General features: G+C 45.5%; 1 protein-coding gene across 3 annotated transcripts in view; it reads left to right on the top strand.

Moving 5' to 3' along the window:
- Positions 1-871: 871 nt before the first annotated feature.
- The window catches only part of SEPTIN5 (septin 5), a 72,588-nt gene continuing 51,517 nt past the window's right edge, over positions 872-21,942 (top strand). For 2 of the 3 annotated variants that reach the window (XM_075275837.1, XM_075275818.1), the window contains exons 1-2: positions 873-1,065; positions 1,187-1,197. In XM_075275837.1, coding sequence (XP_075131938.1) covers positions 1,023-1,065; positions 1,187-1,197 — 54 coding nt within the window. In that variant the 5' untranslated portion in view covers positions 873-1,022. Of the gene's footprint in view, positions 1,066-1,186; positions 1,198-21,942 lie in introns of all 3 variants that reach the window. The other variant, XM_075275812.1, reaches the window with a different exon arrangement.

The following is a 21,942-nucleotide window of genomic DNA, read 5'->3' as shown; positions in this document are numbered from 1 at the left end:
CCCTGTCACACTGTCGTGCAGGAATAGATTGATGAACCTGGGGAAAGCTCGAGTACGTTTCCTTATTTCCTGGTGCATGTCTTCTGAGTACACCTTGTAGATCTTATACTGTATTCAGGGCATGCTATAATAGCAAGGAGATATTCTTGTACTGCAGGTTCCTTAGTAGATTGGACTTCTGTGTGCTGTACAAGTAGTAGATCTTCTAGCACATGTTACCCAGCAATATAAGTGGGAGGGCTCAGCTATTGGTATATTGCAGGTGGGCTCTGTATATACTGGAGGACTGTCATATATTTACAGTTTGGTCTTTGCTATTAAGGGGAGGAAAGAGTTACCATCCTGAGGAGGCATGGAGTGACATGGAAGTTTCCATTGGTCTACATCACAGAAGGCTGTACCTATGTGCCTATAAATATGGGGACTTGCCGACCACCGCAGCTGTAGCCCTGAGGGGTGTCAGTTGTGACTGACCTTAGGGGGCGCTATAGTGATGCAGCAGTCCTAGCTACTAGCCTTGTGTATGGCAGCGTCCAGCCCTGCAGCCTGTTTACACTTATAGAGGATGGTGTAAGATGGCTACACTGCAGTTATGGAAGGCTGAGGTGTCCGTAATATGTGGGTGTCCAGACTTATGACAAGGTTTAGTCACCGGCCGTGGTGAGCAGGACTGAGGGCTGTGCTATAATGGGCGCTGTATGGAGTATCTGTGGTATTGGCAGTGAGGTGAACCGGCCATTAGTAAATAGAGACAAGCAGGCAGCACATTGACCGAGCAGCACCGGACTAGAGCAGACAGCGAGGGGCGGGGCCGTCCTGGCTACTCGCTGAATCCCATTGGCTGTCAGCTGTAGGCTGGGACTGGCAGAGCCAATGGCTGCGGGCTGTGAGGCCAGTAATACAGCAGCAGCCTGGTCTCCTCATCCCTAGGAATCTATTGTAAGGGAGCAGCAGCACAAAGAGCACACTGCACTGCTCACTGCATCACTCACTGCTCACTGGAGACCCTCACACTGCACACCATGAGCACCAGCATCAGGTACAAGAGCAAGCTGCTCAAGACAGGTGAGCTGGAGAGCCCCTGGGTGCTTGAGGGGGGAGCCCGTCTCATCACATCTCTGACCTGTCTCTTTCCTCTCTCTCCTCTCTCTGCTGGATTTCGTGCGGCCTCTCGGGTCCCCCACAGATGAGAAGGAGGTAAGGGCCCCGTTATCTGTCTATTGTGCATGCATATGACTGCCATGGCTGCCAGTGCCTAATCCTGGCACCCCCCGACAGGGAGACAATCCATAATGACAGGTAGACATGGCATCGCGATCATGGCTCCCATCATGGGGCTGGAATGTCTTCTGCAGCCCCAAGCATGGCATCGGAGGCTCTGCCAACCATGTCTGTCCTATAGCCCCGGCAGGGCTGGGAGGCTCCGACCTCTTCTCTAGCTGTACTACGTCATTGGACCCATCATTTGGGTTACATGGCCTCCTTATAGGATCCCTGGCATATCCTGAGGGGTATATTGGATGAGTGAGGGGGAGATGTCATCTGGATGAGGCTTTAACCCGTTCATCATCTGTTAGGGGTGGGGAAACAGACTGGGAGGGGGGATTCAGGCATACCACTCATCCTTATATACACGACACCAAATATTACACCCATCCCTCTATCTATCTACTTGTCTGTCTATTTATGCTGCAATACACCACCACATCCCTGCCTTTATGGCAATAACAAACATATAAACTGCACCGCTAATACAATCTATACATAATAATGTTCTCTATAGAGCCTACAATCCTAACTAGGTAGATGGAGAATATGTATACATGTATTCCTAGAGGTATGTAGCTGGATGTATACATAGTCATATCTACCATCTACAGAATTTACATCACTCCCTTAATAACAACAATACAGAGCCCTGTTTCTCTATGTATACATGGCATTGCATGTTTATTGTAAAAGAGAGATATATTTGTCTATACACACCCTGCTTTGCATTGCCAACCCTAATAATAAAGTGTAGGAGATACATATTCTTGTAGGTCCTCCAAATATGGCTCCCATAGCCTGCTATTTGCCCATATTAGATGGTTGTTTTTGCTCACAGATTCTGTACCATATCATGTAGATCTGGATTACAATGTCTCATGGACATTACATTACACCATACAGGCTTCTTACAGGGTATACAGCGCTGCCATGTACATGAATTCTATTTTGCTCTCTTGATATACTGTCCGGTATGTACACAACTACTAGGGACATATGTTATCTGTAATATTATTATGCAATGTGATCATAAAGCCAGTTTCAATATATAGGCATGATATAAATATCACAACTCCAGAATGACTTGGATGAAAGAATGGTTGCTTGGAGTGATAGACAACACAGCACACTCTTCTGGTATCCTTTAGTAGGATACAGGTGGTGTATTGTTTGAGGTCTATTACTAATATAATGCACGTGTTGAGCAGAAATGCCAGACCATTTATCATTTGGAGGAATGTGGGCCCTTGAGCTATATCAGTCATTGAAAATATAATGGATAGCATCAGAACTAGGTGATAAGTACTAAACCGCCTGTAGCAAAGTCACATTATATCTGTTACCAAGAAGAACATTTGTGGTCTCTGAGAAAATCTGTTACTTCAGTTATGGTTTGATTTTATTGTGTTTTTTTCTTCCAAGGGTAAAATTGTCAGATTGTTTTACTTCAAATAGCCACAATACACTTTTTTAATAGTATTTTAATGTTGATGATCTATCGTTAGAAAGTTTGGATAGAGCATCAATATCAGATTGGTATAGGACCGACGTCCAGCATCCATAAAAATCAGCCGACTGACTCTTCTCTGTGAGGTCTCCGGCTTGGGTCACATGGTCTGTCTGTAGCCAAGAATAGGCCAACAATATACAGTATTAATATAAGTCTTGGAAAACTCCTTTAAAATAAAACTACACAGTTTACAGTACCAGCCATTGTGCCCATAAAAAGTGTGCTGGCAGCATAGTCTGCGCATGCATACCAGATATTTCTGTACATTCTGGAAATATTTCCACTACTGTTCTCAATATGCCCTATAATGGAATATGTACCATATATACTCGAGTAGAAGCCGAATTTTTCAGCACAGTTTTTGTGCTGAAAAAGCCCCCCTCAGCTTATACTCGAATGATGTGGGGGGGTCTATGACCAGCCACAAAAGTAATGTATAGAATCTCCCATAAAATAGTGGAAAAAAAAGAAGCTTTAAAAATATAAAATAAATAAAAGTTCTAAATCCCTCCTTTTCGTAGAATACATATAAAAGTAGAAAATGACTGTGAAACACATACAAATTAGGTATCTCTGTGTCTGACAGTGCCCAGTCTACTGAATATAGGGGATCTGCAGTGCTTCTGTTCCGTTGGGAAGGGATTAATAGGAGCACTGCAGATACCCTATAGTCAGCCAGGCTGAATTCCAAGTGGGGGAAGAAAAAACAGACCTCAAGCTCAGGGAAGGGGCAGACAGACAACCAAAACAACCCTCCCCTTCCCCAGCACCCAGCATCTACTGCACCCAAAAACTCCGACCATTTTAATTTTTGAAATTTTCCAGTAGCTGCTGCATTTTCCCCCCTAGGCTTATACTCGAGTCAATAAGTTTTCTCAGTTTTTTCTGCTAAAATTAGGGGTCTCGGCTTATATTCGGGTCGGCTTATACTCGAGTATACGGTATATGGTATATCATTGATGTCACCCACTTCAATACCCGTGTCTGAGCCAATGCAGTTGTCTATTGCAAGTGGACAGTCTTACCGTGGTAGACCTGGCCAATAATAATAGCTGGTCACTGGAGGATTTTGAAGCCAGATCCGCTGCCGATGGCTGGTTAGCTTTTGTATAAAAAGTGTTTGCCATGTTGAGACCGCTTCTTTAAGCCAGTGCTCAGTTTTCATTCAGTTTTTTTTCCGCAGTGTTTTTCATTGTGATCTTGCCCAGTTTTCCTCTGTAGACTTTCTCCACCTATTATACCTATATGCACCAGCATTATACCTAACATTATACCATATACCTAACACCAGCATTTCCTCAGGTATAATTGACAATCTGCAATTTGCAGGCACTGTAAAATATAGCATTTTTTGCCCCAGCTTTAAAAGGAGTTTGTCACCAGATCCCAGGATATCAACCCAGTACCCTAGATAGGTAGGTTAGAGTCACCTGAATCATATAGTGTTTTTTCCTTGAGAATCGATGCCTTCATTGCCAACATATTTCCTGTTTTATCAATATGCAAATAAGCTCTTTGGAGCAATGAGGATGTAACCATTGCTCCAAAGTGGTAGAAGATAACGTCTTAGGCTCGTTCACACGGGGCTAAAGGGGGAGGATTTTGACACCGAATCCACCTCAAAATCCGACCCCTTACAATAGAGGTAAATATAGCGTGCTTTTTTCCGTGAGTGGTTTGTTCCTGCTCACGGGAAAAAAGAAGCGAGCTACCCGCGTCAAAATCAGGACCAAAATACGCGGTACCTAGCCCCATGTGAACGGGGCCTTAGTTTCTCCAAAGGACTGAACAAAAAAGGCATTATATCATCGCTGGAGGCTGGGTTGCTATGCTGGGCTCTGATGACAAACTTCTTCTAATGGTGTTAGAGACACAGGTGAAATTCATATGTACAAACCTGTATTTTCCACATCCAAGACACTGGATAATGAAATATGGATCCGAGTTTGAGTACTCAAGTCCCTTTTTCTTTATGAGGCATACTTGGCTTAGAAATAGAAAATATATCCATCAATGAAACAACTTTTCACAGATTTGCTCATATCCATAAATGTGCATGCCTATTAAATCTAGGAAACAAATAATATGTTATAGTAGTTGTAATACACATTCGTTCTAAATATAGTGTTGTGTATAAATAATCTAACTTGTCATGGAACAAGGAAGACATTTATCACAATATTTAGAGAGATGAGCATCTTATTCCTTCTGTAGTTACATTTATTATCCACAGTGACACTGCGTCAGGTCTTATGGCTTTCTGTCTGCACACAGGTGCCCTTTTATGTGTTATACCTACCAGATCTGTACAAAGCAGATGAGCGTCCTAAGGATGTGACTGCTTCTAATTCTGGGTGATTTTGGAAGATGCAATATTGTATAATCATCTTTGACTTGAGATCATGGGGGATAATTGGAAACAGTGGTCTGTAACATGCGGCTCTTCAGCTGCTACTACAACTTCCACCATTCCCTTTGCTGTAGAGCGCTGCTTTACTTAACCCCTCAATGTAAAGAGGATCTGGCACCAGGTCTGAAATGTCTAGTGACATACATCATCTGATAGGCCCTATCACCCTCAGCATTGTGGTGTATCCAAATTCATTCAGCTATTCCAAAAATATAATCTTTGTTATTGTTAATGTAGATTAGGGTGTACAAGCCAAGTGGGCTCTCTGTGGGCCTTTGGCTAACATATTCTAATTTGCATAAACAGTATAAGAGCTTATATATTTAGAATGGCTGAATGGATTGGATAATCAAAACAAACAAATGCTCAGAGTGACAGCTGTATCAAATGATGTATGCCATTGGGCTTTTCAGACCTGGTGGCAGGTCATCTTTAAGGCTAAGGTCCCACATTGCAGTTGCAGCAAAAAAGTGCTGCAGGAAAAAACATGACTCTGCGGACTTTCTGGTTCAGTTATACCTATAGAGAAACCATGGGCATTTCAGTAGGTATAATTGACATGCAGAGTTTTTGGAATTCACAGTGAGTCCGCTGTGCGTATTTTCACGCAGTGTGTTGATGGGATTTGCAGGAACTGTAAAGCATCCCGTTTTTATCCATGGCGTTTCCGTCATGACCAAACTGTGGCGTTTGTGCCATGTGGGGCCCCTGGACTAAATGTTAGTGGTACTCATATGGAGCCATGTGGAACAGTATTACAATGTGCACCTAAAAACAACATTGCAAATCTGTAAAACCAGATGCATACAGTTACATTTTTCTATGGCAGCATGGCCAATATGTATGGCTTTATCCTTATATACAAATTTATCACTTGGTGCAGCTGACCTGCTGTAACTACTGGGATTCCCTTTGCCGCAGAATAATTGCAATTAAAGGTAAACACAACAATCAGTGTAATAGCACCATTATTGTGAGGGTGTATTGTCCCTGAGGGTACATTTACATGTAGCAGGTTAAGACTTAAAATCTGTGAAATACACATGAATGAGATTCTACAGCATGTATATGAGTTTCTGGAACTCTGATTCCGATGTATGAAACATTGGGGCTACCACCACATGTGATAGTTCCCCTTGGGTTAATTTACTCACAGATATTGAGGTATCAGACCTACCCACAGCAAAAAAAGATAATTTGTCTTTCACGACAGGTTTTACCTCTGCACAATCCATGGCAATAAGTCACATGCTGTGGGTTCGAAACCCGCAGCACAAAAGACTGTATGGATGGGATTTGAGTTTACAGCAGGTTAGCCGCGAGCGATTCCTCAACGTGTGCTACCAGACTATCAGAAATGGTAATGATCAGATGTTATTCATAATAGTTTGTATGTAGAAAGGCAAGTGTAAGCAGCCAGTGCTATGATCGCCATTAGAGATGAGCGAGTAGTATTCGATCGAATACCTCCCCTGCATAGATATTTGTGTAAAAAAAAGCACCAGGGAAGGTGGGAGGGACATCGAATTTTTACTGCGTTTACCACTTGGCATTCGACTGAGTACACCAATATCTATGCAGGGGAGGTATTCAATCGAATACTACTTGCTCATCTCTAATCGCCATTATTCTGGGGTTAAAGACTGAACTGAAGGTAGGTTATTTTACTGCCATATGATGGACAGCAGTTTCCAGTGGTAAATATCTACTGCTGCTATTGCCATCCTGGATTCAGCAGGTTGGAGTACAGAAGGTTGGACTGTAGTTCCTTCATAAATAGCTGACAGCCATGTTCAGATAGAAATCACAAAAAAATCTGATGATTGAATTCCTATGAAAGAAAATATGTAACAAACTATTTATCTAATAAATTATACATATTGAATAATAGAATTTAAAATAATATTATTATGAAGCTGGAATATGAGGCTTAGCTCACATCTGTGCCTGAGTCTTTGTTGGAGACTCAGTTGCAATGTCTGCCTAAAAATGGCAGACTAAGGGCTCGTTCACATCTGCGTTGTTCGGTCCTTATTGCAGGTTTCCGTTTCCTGCATAAAACAGATGCAGGAGACGGAAGCCTGCAGGAGACTTTCTCACCCATTCATTTGAATGGGTGAGAAAGCTGTCCGGCCGTGCGCGGCAGTGAGCGTTTTGCGCTCTCCGCCGCGAAACCGGGTTTTATAATCCGGACACAGAGTCGGACATGCACTACTCTGTGTCCGGATAAAAAAATCTGGTTTCGCGGCGGAGAGCCTAAAACGCTCACCGCCGCGCACGGCCGGACCCGGTCTATGGTTTCCGACTTCTGCCATGGAGAAGACGGAAACCATAGTACGGAGACATGAACGCAGGTGTGAACCCAGCGTAAAAAGTCCTACATGGACTACACTTTTTCCTCCGCTAGTTTCAGTTTTAAAATGACAGACATGGAACAGACCATAGTCAATGGGGTCTGCCGGGCTCCGTATTATCATCATTATTATTATTATTATTATTATTATCCATATTATTATTATTATTGTCCTAGTACAGCAGTTCGCCTGTCCTTTTTGGTCTGCTTGTGGATCTGAAAAAGGAAACCCTATCCACTTAAAGGGTCCATTCACACGGAGTAAACACGCGCTCATTTTGGCAAAATACACGTGTAAAGAATACACGTGTAAAAATAAGACTCCCATTGACTTCAATGACATTTTACATGTGTATTTTGACGTGTTTTTTGACGTGTATTTTGATGTGTTTTTTTACACGTGTAAAAAGATGTCATTGAAGTCAATGAGAGGGAGCCTTCACACGGAGTTTACGCTTCGCTCATTCTGAACGTAAAAGTCGTTCAGAGTGAGCGGCGTAAAAAACAGATCCCATTGACTTGAATGGGTGCCGGCATACGCGCGCTACCCATTGAAACCAATGGGAGGCTTTTTTACCTATTGCTTTCAATGTGATACGCGCGTATGTCGGCACCCATTCAAGTCAATGGGATCTGTTTTTTACACCGCTCACTCTGAACAACTTTTACGTTCAGAATGAGCGAAGCGTATACTCGGTGTGAAGGCTCCCGGAGTCTTATTTTTACACGTGTATTTTGCCAAAATGAGCACCCGTTTACTCCGTGTGAATGGACCCAAAAAGTGGTTACCCGCAGAAACACGCCGACCCCAATAGACTATTATGGGTCCGCCAAGTTTCTGCTCGAATTTGGCATATTTTATGCCAAATTGGGGACAGAGTCCCTGAATGGTCCACAAACACTAGCCTGCACACTCGTTCATGTACATGAAGCCTTTTGTATATTTCAAGAGATTGTTTTCTTAGCATTTGTCTTATTGTAACACTTTATATCAAAATGCCTTGATAGAGATTAAAAAAATGTAGACTAGGGTCAGAATGGGAGTTCCTACTGACGTAAATAAGACCCCCCTTCCCCGACAGTGTAAAGTAACCTGCACTACAGCTTTTTCACCGGCAGCATATCAATTACTGCAATAGGTTTTACCAGCTGATTCAACCTTTGCAATGCCATGGAAACCTACCAAGATTCCTGCAGATGTGCAGCTGAAAAAACACCTTATTTTGAATGTTTTTTTGGTTCTTTAGGTTTAAGGAAAATAATCTACTGAAATTTCCATAATGGAAATTTAGCAGCGTGTCTGTTGCATGTGACCCCCACCTGTAGAGTAGTTGCACATACATTGGCCCATACTTACTAATATACAATGTCATCATAGGCACAGAGTCCGACAATGCACCAGTTTTATTACAGAGGCTGATGCTTATTGATAAATCTTTATATTGTCTAGTCTTAGTTTATGCCACATATTAGTTGGCTTAATGGGCAGAATATTACCCAGTTTTGATGCAATTTGGTACATTTACTCCACATCTCCTTTGCTACCAAATAATGCCATGTTTTCATGCGAGTCTGAAAAGTTTAGTCTAAAGCTAGATGCTCCGAAATGTGTTATTTTTGTCCCAGAATTTACAATTTACACAAAGGTCAAGTTGCAGCCAGATTACTAAATCTTCCCTACTGTCTTTTTGGGGAAAATAAACTGCAGTTTTAAGCCAAAGCCAAAAGTGGATTAAAAAGGAATAGACATATGAAAGAGGGAATTATCCTCCTTCTCCTTCCTGCCGAATTCACTTCTGACTTTGGCTCAAAAACGGAACCAAAAACTGCAGTGTTGTTAAACACGTTGTGTGACACCACCCTTACAGTGGGAATGGTGTCTGTTTTCCATGTGGGGGAATGTTTGTCAGGCGTTTCTCCATGGTAAAGGAGGTTAGGAATTACTGCTTTATAGCCTAATAAATGACATTTACTAGATGCTCCAAAGCCGAGTAGCTCATGTTAATTTAGGTGTGGTACCCTGGATTAGCCCATGAATACTGTCCAACACACCAGCCCCCCTGCTTATATTGGCAGAGCAGGCCGGGATGGAGCCCCGTAGATCCATTACACATGTGATGCTGAAGCGTTATGTATGCCTGGAAAGTTGTGTATGTAAATAGTAGACCAAATGAAAGCAGCCTGTGAATATACATAGTATGTGTCAGTTACCCAGCATTGTTATCATTGGACAGGTTACACCTTTGATGGGTCAGAGCGGCTGATCCTGACTAACCAGGCAGCACTTGCTGTTTATCTGGCACGTCTGCAAAGCTCAACTACTTGCTTCATTGTAGTATCTTGAGAACAACTGGGTGACACCTAGAGCGCTGTGCTGGGACACGTAGTGGAGTCCTGGCTCCCATGTATTTATTATAGGGAGAAGGATGTGTACATTATTATAGGGTACTGTGTGTCTTCATGTGACATTGTTATATAGCTATTATGGGCAATGATAGAAGATTTGACAAGTAAAAGAGATGACTTCACATTCTTCATTACACAATTTTTCTTTTTTGTACAGTTGTAGTACGGCAGGTATTTCTTGTCTCTTGAGAATGAAAAGATTGTTAAAACATATGGGAAAAAGCTTATGTACTTCTGCTTAAGCCAGAAGAGCAGATTTAAAGGATTATTCCCATCTTAGGATCGCTAGGATATGCCATCACTATGATCATTGGGGATCCAACCTCTTAGGGCCCCATAGATGCAGAGGATCCTGTTGCAGACATAACACTGCATCCCCTTATAAGGCCACAGGCACATGACCATACTGATTTTTACTGTCCAAAATAACGGATCCGCACAGAATAAATGTCCACATTGTATCAGAAAATCCCCAATCACAGATCCACAAAAAGACTTGTATGATCCCTTACATTTATATGGGTGAGTCTATGATGCGGACAATATACTCAAAACACAGTTGTGGTCGTTGCCATGAATATTCTTTGTATAAATTGCGTGTAAAGGGGTTGTCCTGTTATGGACAGTTATCCCTTATCCACAGGACCTAGCATTAGTGTCCAATTGCTGGGGGCCGGTTGATCAGGAGGACAGAGGACCAAAAGTCCCTCTAAGGCCTCCATGTGAATGAAGCACCATTGTGTTTGTGACTGGCGCTCCATTCACTTCTATGGGACTGCAGGCCCTCTTGTAGATTACAGTCCTGGCAGCCCCATAGAAGTGAATGGAACATTGGTCACGCAAGCACATTGAAGCTGCATTCATGATGAAGTATTAGGGGGACTTTTGATCCCAGTTTTTTACCTGCACAACCATGGATACAACTCTGTTAACATGGGGGGAAAAAAACCCCACTTTTGTATTTGGGATTTGTGGAGAACCAGAATTAACCCCACCCACTGTAATGTGATGGCATAACCTATTTTTATGACCTTACTCTGCATTACCGCATCGATTAGTGGCCACAAGGGTATGTTTCTGCTCCTATTGAAGACTGTTGCACAGCACTATTATTGGTTTGGTGAATTTTTTATGTATGCTCAGTCTGTACCAGGTTTCTACTCGGCAGTGGTGATCTTGCACTGGCATTGTTTCTGGTTGCATGACTCACGGACTATGACTCAGACCGGTCTCTGAGGACAGAGCTGACTGCCTGTTGAATGGATTACACCTGACCCTGGATGGTCCTCTTTGTTTCTGCTGCTAATCCTGTCAAAAACACAACGCACAATAAAAGTACATAAAGAAATTATCAAATATAATTCCAAATATATAAAACTAATATCTACAAAGACCTAAAATCCCCAAAAAAGTTTAAGATAAAATATACACCAAGGTGATGGTCAGGGTTCCATACCTTTAGATGAATATATCATATGATAAGGTAATACACACACTACAAATATATAGAACAAGTTATTTAAAAAAGTCATAGAAATTTTACATCGGCAGAAAATCATTGGTTAATTCTGTATAATCGTAGAAAAGGGCCATTATTGAAGTAAAACACATATGGTACCAACCAGTTTGAGATATTATGATCCAAACCCAAAGTGACCATCACCTCGACCTCAATAAGCAATCTGCAGTCAGCTTTCTTAAGGGGTACGACTGCTCCTACTATCCTATATCGTTGGCCATTCTCTTGAGGTCACTGTAGGTCAGTAGCTATTCCTCCCAGCTCGATAGTCAATGCATCTGCACCTGTGGCCCTGTTCTTTACGTCTTCCTGAGGGACCCCATTGATTATAATATGGGTCTGACAGGGGTCTGTTTTGTTTTTTTTTCACAAATCATCGCTGAAAGAAAAGGATAGGCTTGCAGGACTTTTTCATCTGATGGGAACATATCCTTAGCTAAGCATTAGAGATGAGCGAACAGTGTTCTATCGAACTCATGTTCGATCGGATATTAGGCTGTTCGGCATGTTCGAATCGAATCGAACACCGCGTGGTAAAGTGCGCCATTACTCGATTCCCCTCCCACCTTCCCTGGCGCCTTTTTTGCTCCAATAACAGCGCTGGGTAGGTGGGACAGGAACTACGACACCGGTGACGTTGAAAAAAGTAGGCAAAACCCATTGGCTGCCGAAAACATGTGACCTCTAATTTAAAAGAACAGCGCCGCCCAGGTTCGCGTCATTCTGAGCTTGCAATTCACCGAGGACGGAGGTTTCCGTCCAGCTAGCTAGGGCTTAGATTCTGGGTAGGCAGGGACAGGCTAGGATAGGAAGGAGAAGACAACCAACAGCTCTTGTAAGAGCTAAATTCCAGGGAGAAGCTTGTCAGTGTAACGTGGCACTGACGGGCTCAATCGCCGCAACCCAGCTTTCCCAGGATCCTGAATGGAATACACTGTCAGTGTATTCCCGTATACCCGATATATACCCCGATACCCGTTCCAACGGTGTGCCCCCCCACCTTCACCCCAGAAATACCCTGCAAGTCCCCTAGCAATAGAATTGGGGCTATATACACCCACAATTTTTACTACTGGTATACAGTGCCATTGTCTGACTGGGAATTCAAAGAATATATTGGGAATACAAATACCCTCATTTCTTGCTACTGCCATATAGTGCCAGTGTCTGACTGGGAATTCAAAGAATATATTGGGGTTACGTGCACCCACAATTTTTACTACTGGTATACAGTGCCATTGTCTGACTGGGAATTCAAAGAATATATTGGGAATACAAATACCCTCATTTCTTGCTACTGCCATATAGTGCCAGTTTCTGACTGGTAATTCAAAGAATATATTGGGGTTACGTGCACCCACAATTTTTACTACTGGTATACAGTGCCATTGTCTGACTGGGAATTCAAAGAATATATTGGGAATACAAATACCCTCATTTCTTGCTACTGCCATATAGTGCCAGTGTCTGACTGGGAATTCAAAGAATATATTGGGGTTACGTGCACCCACAATTTTTACTACTGGTATACAGTGCCATTGTCTGACTGGGAATTCAAAGAATATATTGGGAATACAAATACCCTCATTTCTTGCTACTGCCATATAGTGCCAGTGTCTGACTGGTAATTCAAAGAATATATTGGGGTTACGTGCACCCACAATTTTTACTACTGGTATACAGTGCCATTGTCTGACTGGGAATTCAAAGAATATATTGGGGTTATAAATACCCTCATTTCTTGCTACTGCCATATAGTGCCAGTTTCTGACTGGTAATTCAAAGAATATATTGGGGTTACGTGCACCCACAATTTTTACTACTGGTATACAGTGCCATTGTCTGACTGGGAATTCAAAGAGTATATTGGGAATACAAATACCCTCATTTCTTGCTACTGCCATATAGTGCCAGTTTCTGACTGGTAATTCAAAGAATATATTGGGGTTACGTGCACCCACAATTTTTACTACTGGTATACAGTGCCATTGTCTGACTGGGAATTCAAAGAATATATTGGGGTTATAAATACCCTCATTTCTTGCTACTGCCATATAGTGCCAGTTTCTGACTGGTAATTCAAAGAATATATTGGGGTTACGTGCACCCACAATTTTTACTACTGGTATACAGTGCCATTGTCTGACTGAGAATTCAAAGAATATATTGGGGTTATAAATACCCTCATTTCTTGCTACTGCCATATAGTGCCAGTTTCTGACTGGTAATTCAAAGAATATATTGGGGTTACGTGCACCCACAATTTTTACTACTGGTATACAGTGCCATTGTCTGACTGGGAATTCAAAGAGTATATTGGGAATACAAATACCCTCATTTCTTGCTACTGCCATATAGTGCCAGTTTCTGACTGGGAATTCAAAGAATATATTGGGGTTACGTGCACCCACAATTTTTACTACTGGTATACAGTGCCATTGTCTGACTGGGAATTCAAAGAATATATTGGGGTTATAAATACCCTCATTTCTTGCTACTGCCATATAGTGCCAGTTTCTGACTGGTAATTCAAAGAATATATTGGGGTTACGTGCACCCACAATTTTTACTACTGGTATACAGTGCCATTGTCTGACTGGGAATTCAAAGAGTATATTGGGAATACAAATACCCTAATTTCTTGCTACTGCCATATAGTGCCAGTTTCTGACTGGGAATTCAAAGAATATATTGGGGTTACGTGCACCCACAATTTTTACTACTGGTATACAGTGCCATTGTCTGACTGGGAATTCAAAGAATATATTGGGGTTATAAATACCCTCATTTCTTGCTACTGCCATATAGTGCCAGTTTCTGACTGGTAATTCAAAGAATATATTGGGGTTACGTGCACCCACAATTTTTACTACTGGTATACAGTGCCATTGTCTGACTGGGAATTCAAAGAGTATATTGGGAATACAAATACCCTCATTTCTTGCTACTGCCATATAGTGCCAGTTTCTGACTGGTAATTCAAAGAATATATTGGGGTTACGTGCACCCACAATTTTTACTACTGGTATACAGTGCCATTGTCTGACTGGGAATTCAAAGAATATATTGGGGTTATAAATACCCTCATTTCTTGCTACTGCCATATAGTGCCAGTTTCTGACTGGTAATTCAAAGAATATATTGGGGTTACGTGCACCCACAATTTTTACTACTGGTATACAGTGCCATTGTCTGACTGGGAATTCAAAGAGTATATTGGGAATACAAATACCCTCATTTCTTGCTACTGCCATATAGTGCCAGTGTCTGACTGGGAATTCAAAGAATATATTGGGGTTACGTGCACCCACAATTTTTACTACTGGTATACAGTGCCATTGTCTGACTGGGAATTCAAAGAATATATTGGGGTTATAAATACCCTCATTTCTTGCTACTGCCATATAGTGCCAGTTTCTGACTGGTAATTCAAAGAATATATTGGGGTTACGTGCACCCACAATTTTTACTACTGGTATACAGTGCCATTGTCTGACTGGGAATTCAAAGAGTATATTGGGAATACAAATACCCTCATTTCTTGCTACTGCCATATAGTGCCAGTGTCTGACTGGTAATTCAAAGAATATATTGGGGTTACGTGCACCCACAATTTTTACTACTGGTATACAGTGCCAATTTCTAACTAGGAATTCAAAATGCGCAAGGCTCCCGGAAAGGGACGTGGACGAGGCCGTGGGCGAGGTCGGGGGAATGGTTCTGGGGAGCAAGGTAGCAGTGAAGCCACAGGGCGTCCCGTGCCTACTCCTGTGGGGCAGCAAGCATTGCGCCACTCCACAGTGCCAGGGTTGCTTGCCACATTAACTAAACTGCAGGGTACAAACCTTAGTAGGCCCGAGAACCAGGAACAGGTCTTGCAATGGCTGTCAGAGAACGCTTACAGCACATTGTCCAGCAGCCAGTCAGACTCTGCCTCCTCTCCTCCTATTACCCAACAGTCTTGTCTTCCTTCCTCCCAAAATTCCGAAGCTTTACAGAACAATAACCCAAACTGTCCCTGCTCCCCAGAGCTGTTCTCCGCTCCTTTCATTGTCCCTCAACCTGCCTCTCCACGTCACGATTCCACGAACCTAACAGAGGAGCATCTGTGTCCAGATGCTCAAACACTAGAGTCTCCTCCATCTCCGTTCGATTTGGTGGTGGATGACCAGCAACCCACCCTCATCGACGATGATGTGACGCAGTTGCCGTCAGTGTAGATAGGGATACAGACTCCGTCCCAGTGTTGAAGCTAGGGTCCCACCCCGTATCAAATAAGAAAAGGAGCTTCACACGAAGATTTGTGCCACAAAATCAGGTAATTTTGTATTGTTAGTAGAGCAAACGTTTTCGGCCTGGATAGACCTTCCTCAGGCTCTACAATTAATCAATTTTTGTAGAGCCTGAGGAAGGTCTATCCAGGCCGAAAACGTTTGCTCTACTAACAATAAAAAATTACCTGATTTTGTGGCACAAATCTTCGTGTGAAGCTCCTTTTCTTATTAGCAGTTGCCGTCAGGGCATCCAGTTGACCGGCGCATTGTGCGGGAGGAGGAGATGAGACAGGAGTTGGAAGAGGAAGTGGTGGATGATGAGGACACTGACCCGACCTGGACAGGGGGGATGTCAAGCGGGGAAAGTAGTGTGGATGTTGAGGCAGGTGCAGCACCAAAAAGGGTAGCTAGAGGCAGAGGTCAGCAGCTTAGGCGAAGCGAGGCCACACCCGGAATCTCCCAAGATGTTCCAGTTCGTACCCAGCCCCGAAAAACTCCCACCTCGAGGGCACGTTTCTCGAAGGTGTGGAGTTTTTTCAAGGAATGCGCCGAGGACAGATATAGTGTTGTCTGCACAATTTGCCTCTCGAAATTGATTAGGGGCTCTGAGAAGAGCAACCTGTCCACCACTTCAATGCGCCGTCATTTGGAATCCAAGCACTGGAATCAGTGGCAGGCAGCAACGGCAGGACAAAGGCCGCCTGCCGTTCACGCCACTGCCACTGCCTCTGCCACTGCCACTGCTGACTGTGCTGGCGATGCACTCCAGAGGACGAGCCAGGACACCACTTCATCTGCCTCCGCCACTTTGTTGACTTCTACCTCATCCTCCCCTGGTCCTGTCTTATCTCCTTCTCCTGCACCATCAAAGGCACCATCAGGCGTTTCTTTACAACAACCCACCATCTCTCAGACATTGGAGCGGCGGCAGAAATACACTGCTAACCACCCACACGCGCAAGCCTTGAACGCCAACATCGCTAAACTGCTGGCCCAGGAGATGTTGGCGTTCCGGCTTGTTGAAACTCCCGCCTTCCTGGACCTGATGGCAACTGCGGCACCTCGCTATGCCGTCCCTAGCCGTCACTACTTCTCCCGGTGTGCCGTCCCCGCCTTGCACCAGCACGTGTCACTCAACATCAGGCGGGCCCTTAGTTCCGCGCTTTGCACAAAGGTCCACTTGACCACCGACGCGTGGACAAGTGCATGCGGACAGGGACGCTACATTTCACTGACGGCACACTGGGTGAATGTAGTTGAGGCTGGGACTGCTTCCCAAACTGGCCCGGTGTACCTCGTCTCCCCGCCTAACATTCCTGGCAGGGACACGAGAAGAACACCCCCCTCCTCCTCCTCCTCTACCGCCTCCTCCTCCGCCACCGCCTCCTCCTCCGCCACCGCCTCCTCCTCCGCTGTTAGATTGACCCCAGCTACGAGTTGGAAACGTTGCAGCACTGGCGTTGGTAGACGTCAGCAGGCTGTGCTGAAGCTGATCAGCTTGGGGGACAGACAGCACACTGCCTCCGAGGTGAGGGATGCCCTCCTCGATGAGACGGCAATATGGTTTGAGCCGCTGCACCTGGGCCCAGGCATGGTCGTTTGTGATAACGGCCGGAACCTGGTAGCAGCTCTGGAGCTTGCCGGACTCCAACATGTTCCATGCCTGGCCCACGTCTTCAACCTAGTGGTGCAACGTTTCCTAAAGAGCTACCCCAATGTTCCAGAGCTACTGGTGAAAGTGCGGCGCATGTGCGCCCACTTTCGCAAGTCGACAGTAGCCGCTGCTAGCTTAAAATCTCTCCAGCAACGCCTGCATGTGCCACAACACCGGCTTTTGTGCGACGTCCCCACACGCTGGAACTCAACGTTTCAGATGTTGAATAGAGTGGTTGAGCAGCAGAGACCTTTGATGGAATACCAGCTACAAAACCCTAGGGTGCCACAAAGTCAGCTGCCTCAGTTTCACATCCATGAGTGGCCATGGATGAGAGACCTTTGTGACATCCTACGGGTCTTTGAGGAGTCCACAAGGAGGGTGAGCTCTGAGGATGCGATGGTGAGCCTTACAATCCCGCTCTTGTGTGTTCTGAGAGAATCCCTGATTGACATCAGGGATAACTCAGATCACACAGAGGAGTTAGGGATAGCATCCGATCCGTCACAGCTGGAGAGTAGGTCCACACATCTGTCCGCTTCACTGCGTTTAATGGAGGAGGAGGAGGAGGAGGAGGAGGAAGAAGAGTTGTCCGATGATGTGATGGTGATACAGGAGGCTTCCGGGCAACTTCGAATCGTCCCATTGTTGCAGCGCGGATGGGTAGACATGGAGGATGAGGAGGAAATGGAGATTGAACTTTCCGGTGGGGCCAGAGGAGTCATGCCAACTAACACTGTGGCAGACATGGCTGAGTTCATGTTGGGGTGCTTTACAACCGACAAGCGTATTGTCAAAATCATGGAGGACAACCAGTACTGGATCTTTGCTATCCTTGACCCCCGGTATAAAAACAACATCTCGTCTTTTATTCCGGTAGAGGGGAGGGCCAATCGCATCAATGCTTGCCACAGGCAATTGGTGCAGAATATGATGGAGATGTTTCCAGCATGTGACGTTGGCGGCAGGGAGGGCAGTTCCTCCAGTAGGCAACCAAGTTCTCACCGGTCCACACAAACGAGGGGCACACTGTCTAAGGTCTGGGACACCTTGATGGCACCCCCTCGCCAAAGTGCCGCCACGGAGGGTCCTAGTGTCACCAGGCGTGAGAAGTATAGGCGCATGTTGCGGGAATACCTTTCCGACCACAGCCCTGTCCTCTCCGACCCCTCTGCGCCCTACACGTATTGGGTGTCGAAGTTGGACCTGTGGCTTGAACTTGCCCTATATGCCTTGGAGGTGCTGTCCTGTCCTGCCGCCAGCGTCCTATCTGAGAGGGTGTTCAGTGCAGCCGGTGGCATCATCACTGACAAGCGCACCCGTCTGTCAGCTGAGAGTGCCGACCGGCTCACTTTGATAAAAATGAACCACCACTGGATAGAGCCTTCATTTTTGTGCCCACCTGTGTAAAGCACCCCAACATGAAACTCCATGTCTGTACTCAACCTCTCCAATTCCTCCGCATCCTCATACTCATCCACCATAAGCGTTGCACAATTCTGCTAATACTAGGCTCCCTCCAACATGATTTCCCCCAACTCTGCTGGTTAGAGGCTCCCTCCACCCTGATTTCCACCAACTCTGCTGGTTAGAGGCTCCCTCCACCCTGCTTTCCCACAACTCTGCTGGTTAGAGGCTCCTTCCACCATGAATTTGCCCAAACTGGGCTGTTTAGAGGCTCCCTCCACCATGAATTGGTCCAAACTGGGCTGGTTAGAGGCTCCCTCCACCATTAATTGGTCCAAACTGGGCTGGTTAGAGGCTCCCTCCACCATGAATTTGCCCAAACTGGGCTGTTTAGAGGCTCCCTCCACCATGAATTTGCCCAAACTGGGCTGTTTAGAGGCTCCCTCCACCATGAATTGGTCCAAACTGGGTTTTTTAGAGGCTCCCTCCACCATGAATTGGTCCAAACTGGGCTGGTTAGAGGCTCCCTCCACCATGAATTGGTCCAAACTGGGGTGGTTAGAGGCTCCCTCCACCATTAATTGGTCCAAACTGGGCTGTTTAGAGGCTCCCTCCACCATTAATTGGTCCAAACTGGGCTGGTTAGAGGCTCCCTCCACCATTAATTGGTCCAAACTGGGCTGGTTAGAGGCTCCCTCCACCATGAATTTGCCCAAACTGGGCTGTTTAGAGGCTCCCTCCACCATGAATTTGCCCAAACTGGGCTGGTTAGAGGCTCCCTCCACCATGAATTGGTCCAAACTGGGGTGGTTAGAGGCTCCCTCCACCATTAATTGGTCCAAACTGGGCTGGTTAGAGGCTCCCTCCACCATTAATTGGTCCAAACTGGGCTGGTTAGAGGCTCCCTCCACCATGAATTTGCCCAAACTGGGCTGTTTAGAGGCTCCCTCCACCATGAATTTGCCCAAACTGGGCTGGTTAGAGGCTCCCTCCACCATGAATTGGTCCAAACGGGTTTTTAGAGGCTCCCTTCACCATGAATTGGTCCAAACTTGGCTGTTTAGAGGCTCCCTCCACCATGAATTGGTCCAAACTGGGGTGGTTAGAGGCTCCCTCCACCATTAATTGGTCCAAACTGGGCTGGTTAGAGGCTCCCTCCACCATTAATTGGTCCAAACTGGGCTGGTTAGAGGCTCCCTCCACCATGAATTGGTCCAAACTGGGGTTTTTAGAGGCTCCCTCCACCATGAATTGGTCCAAACTTGGCTGTTTAGAGGCTCCCTCCACCATTAATTGGTCCAAACTGGGCTGGTTAGAGGCTCCCTCCACCATGAATTGGTCCAAACTGGGTTTTTTAGAGGCTCCCTCCACCATGAATTTGCCCAAACTGGGCTGTTTAGAGGCTCCCTCCACCATGAATTGGTCCAAACTGGGTTTTTTAGAGGCTCCCTCCACCATGAATTGGTCCAAACTGGGCTGGTTAGAGGCTCCCTCCACCATGAATTGGTCCAAACTGGGGTGGTTAGAGGCTCCCTCCACCATTAATTGGTCCAAACTGGGCTGGGTAGAGGCTCCCTCCACCATTAATTGGTCCAAACTGGGCTGGTTAGAGGCTCCCTCCACCATTAATTGGTCCAAACTGGGCTGGTTAGAGGCTCCCTCCACCATTAATTGGTCCAAACTGGGCTGGTTAGAGGCTCCCTCCACCATTAATTGGTCCAAACTGGGCTGGTTAGAGGCTCCCTCCACCATGAATTTGCCCAAACTGGGCTGTTTAGAGGCTCCCTCCACCATGAATTTGCCCAAACTGGGCTGGTTAGAGGCTCCCTCCACCATGAATTGGTCCAAACTGGGGTTTTTAGAGGCTCCCTCCACCATGAATTGGTCCAAACTTGGCTGTTTAGAGGCTCCCTCCACCATTAATTGGTCCAAACTGGGCTGGTTAGAGGCTCCCTCCACCATGAATTGGTCCAAACTGGGTTTTTTAGAGGCTCCCTCCACCATGAATTTGCCCAAACTGGGCTGTTTAGAGGCTCCCTCCACCATGAATTTGCCCAAACTGGGCTGGTTAGAGGCTCCCTCCACCATGAATTGGTCCAAACTGGGGTTTTTAGAGGCTCCCTCCACCATGAATTGGTCCAAACTTGGCTGTTTAGAGGCTCCCTCCACCATGAATTGGTCCAAACTGGGGTGGTTAGAGGCTCCCTCCACCATTAATTGGTCCAAACTGGGCTGGTTAGAGGCTCCCTCCACCATTAATTGGTCCAAACTGGGCTGGTTAGAGGCTCCCTCCACCATGAATTGGTCCAAACTGGGTTTTTTAGAGGCTCCCTCCACCATGAATTTGCCCAAACTGGGCTGTTTAGAGGCTCCCTCCACCATGAATTGGTCCAAACTGGGCTGGTTAGAGGCTCCCTCCACCATGAATTTCCCAAAACTTGGCTGTTTAGAGGCTCCCTCCACCATTAATTGGTCCAAACTGGGCTGGTTAGAGGCTCCCTCCACCATGAATTGGTCCAAACTGGGGTTTTTAGAGGCTCCCTCCACCATGAATTGGTCCAAACTTGGCTGTTTAGAGGCTCCCTCCACCATGAATTGGTCCAAACTGGGGTGGTTAGAGGCTCCCTCCACCATTAATTGGTCCAAACTGGGCTGGTTAGAGGCTCCCTCCACCATTAATTGGTCCAAACTGGGCTGGTTAGAGGCTCCCTCCACCATGAATTTGCCCAAACTGGGCTGTTTAGAGGCTCCCTCCACCATGAATTTGCCCAAACTGGGCTGGTTAGAGGCTCCCTCCACCATGAATTGGTCCAAACGGGTTTTTAGAGGCTCCCTTCACCATGAATTGGTCCAAACTTGGCTGTTTAGAGGCTCCCTCCACCATGAATTGGTCCAAACTGGGGTGGTTAGAGGCTCCCTCCACCATTAATTGGTCCAAACTGGGCTGGTTAGAGGCTCCCTCCACCATTAATTGGTCCAAACTGGGCTGGTTAGAGGCTCCCTCCACCATGAATTGGTCCAAACTGGGGTTTTTAGAGGCTCCCTCCACCATGAATTGGTCCAAACTTGGCTGTTTAGAGGCTCCCTCCACCATTAATTGGTCCAAACTGGGCTGGTTAGAGGCTCCCTCCACCATGAAT

The sequence above is a fragment of the Leptodactylus fuscus genome, chromosome 1, assembly GCF_031893055.1.
Source record: "Leptodactylus fuscus isolate aLepFus1 chromosome 1, aLepFus1.hap2, whole genome shotgun sequence".
Lineage (NCBI taxonomy): Eukaryota > Metazoa > Chordata > Amphibia > Anura > Leptodactylidae > Leptodactylus > Leptodactylus fuscus.
The sequence above is the reverse complement of the archived record's forward strand: the minus strand, read 5'-3'. Positions and strand labels throughout refer to the sequence as shown.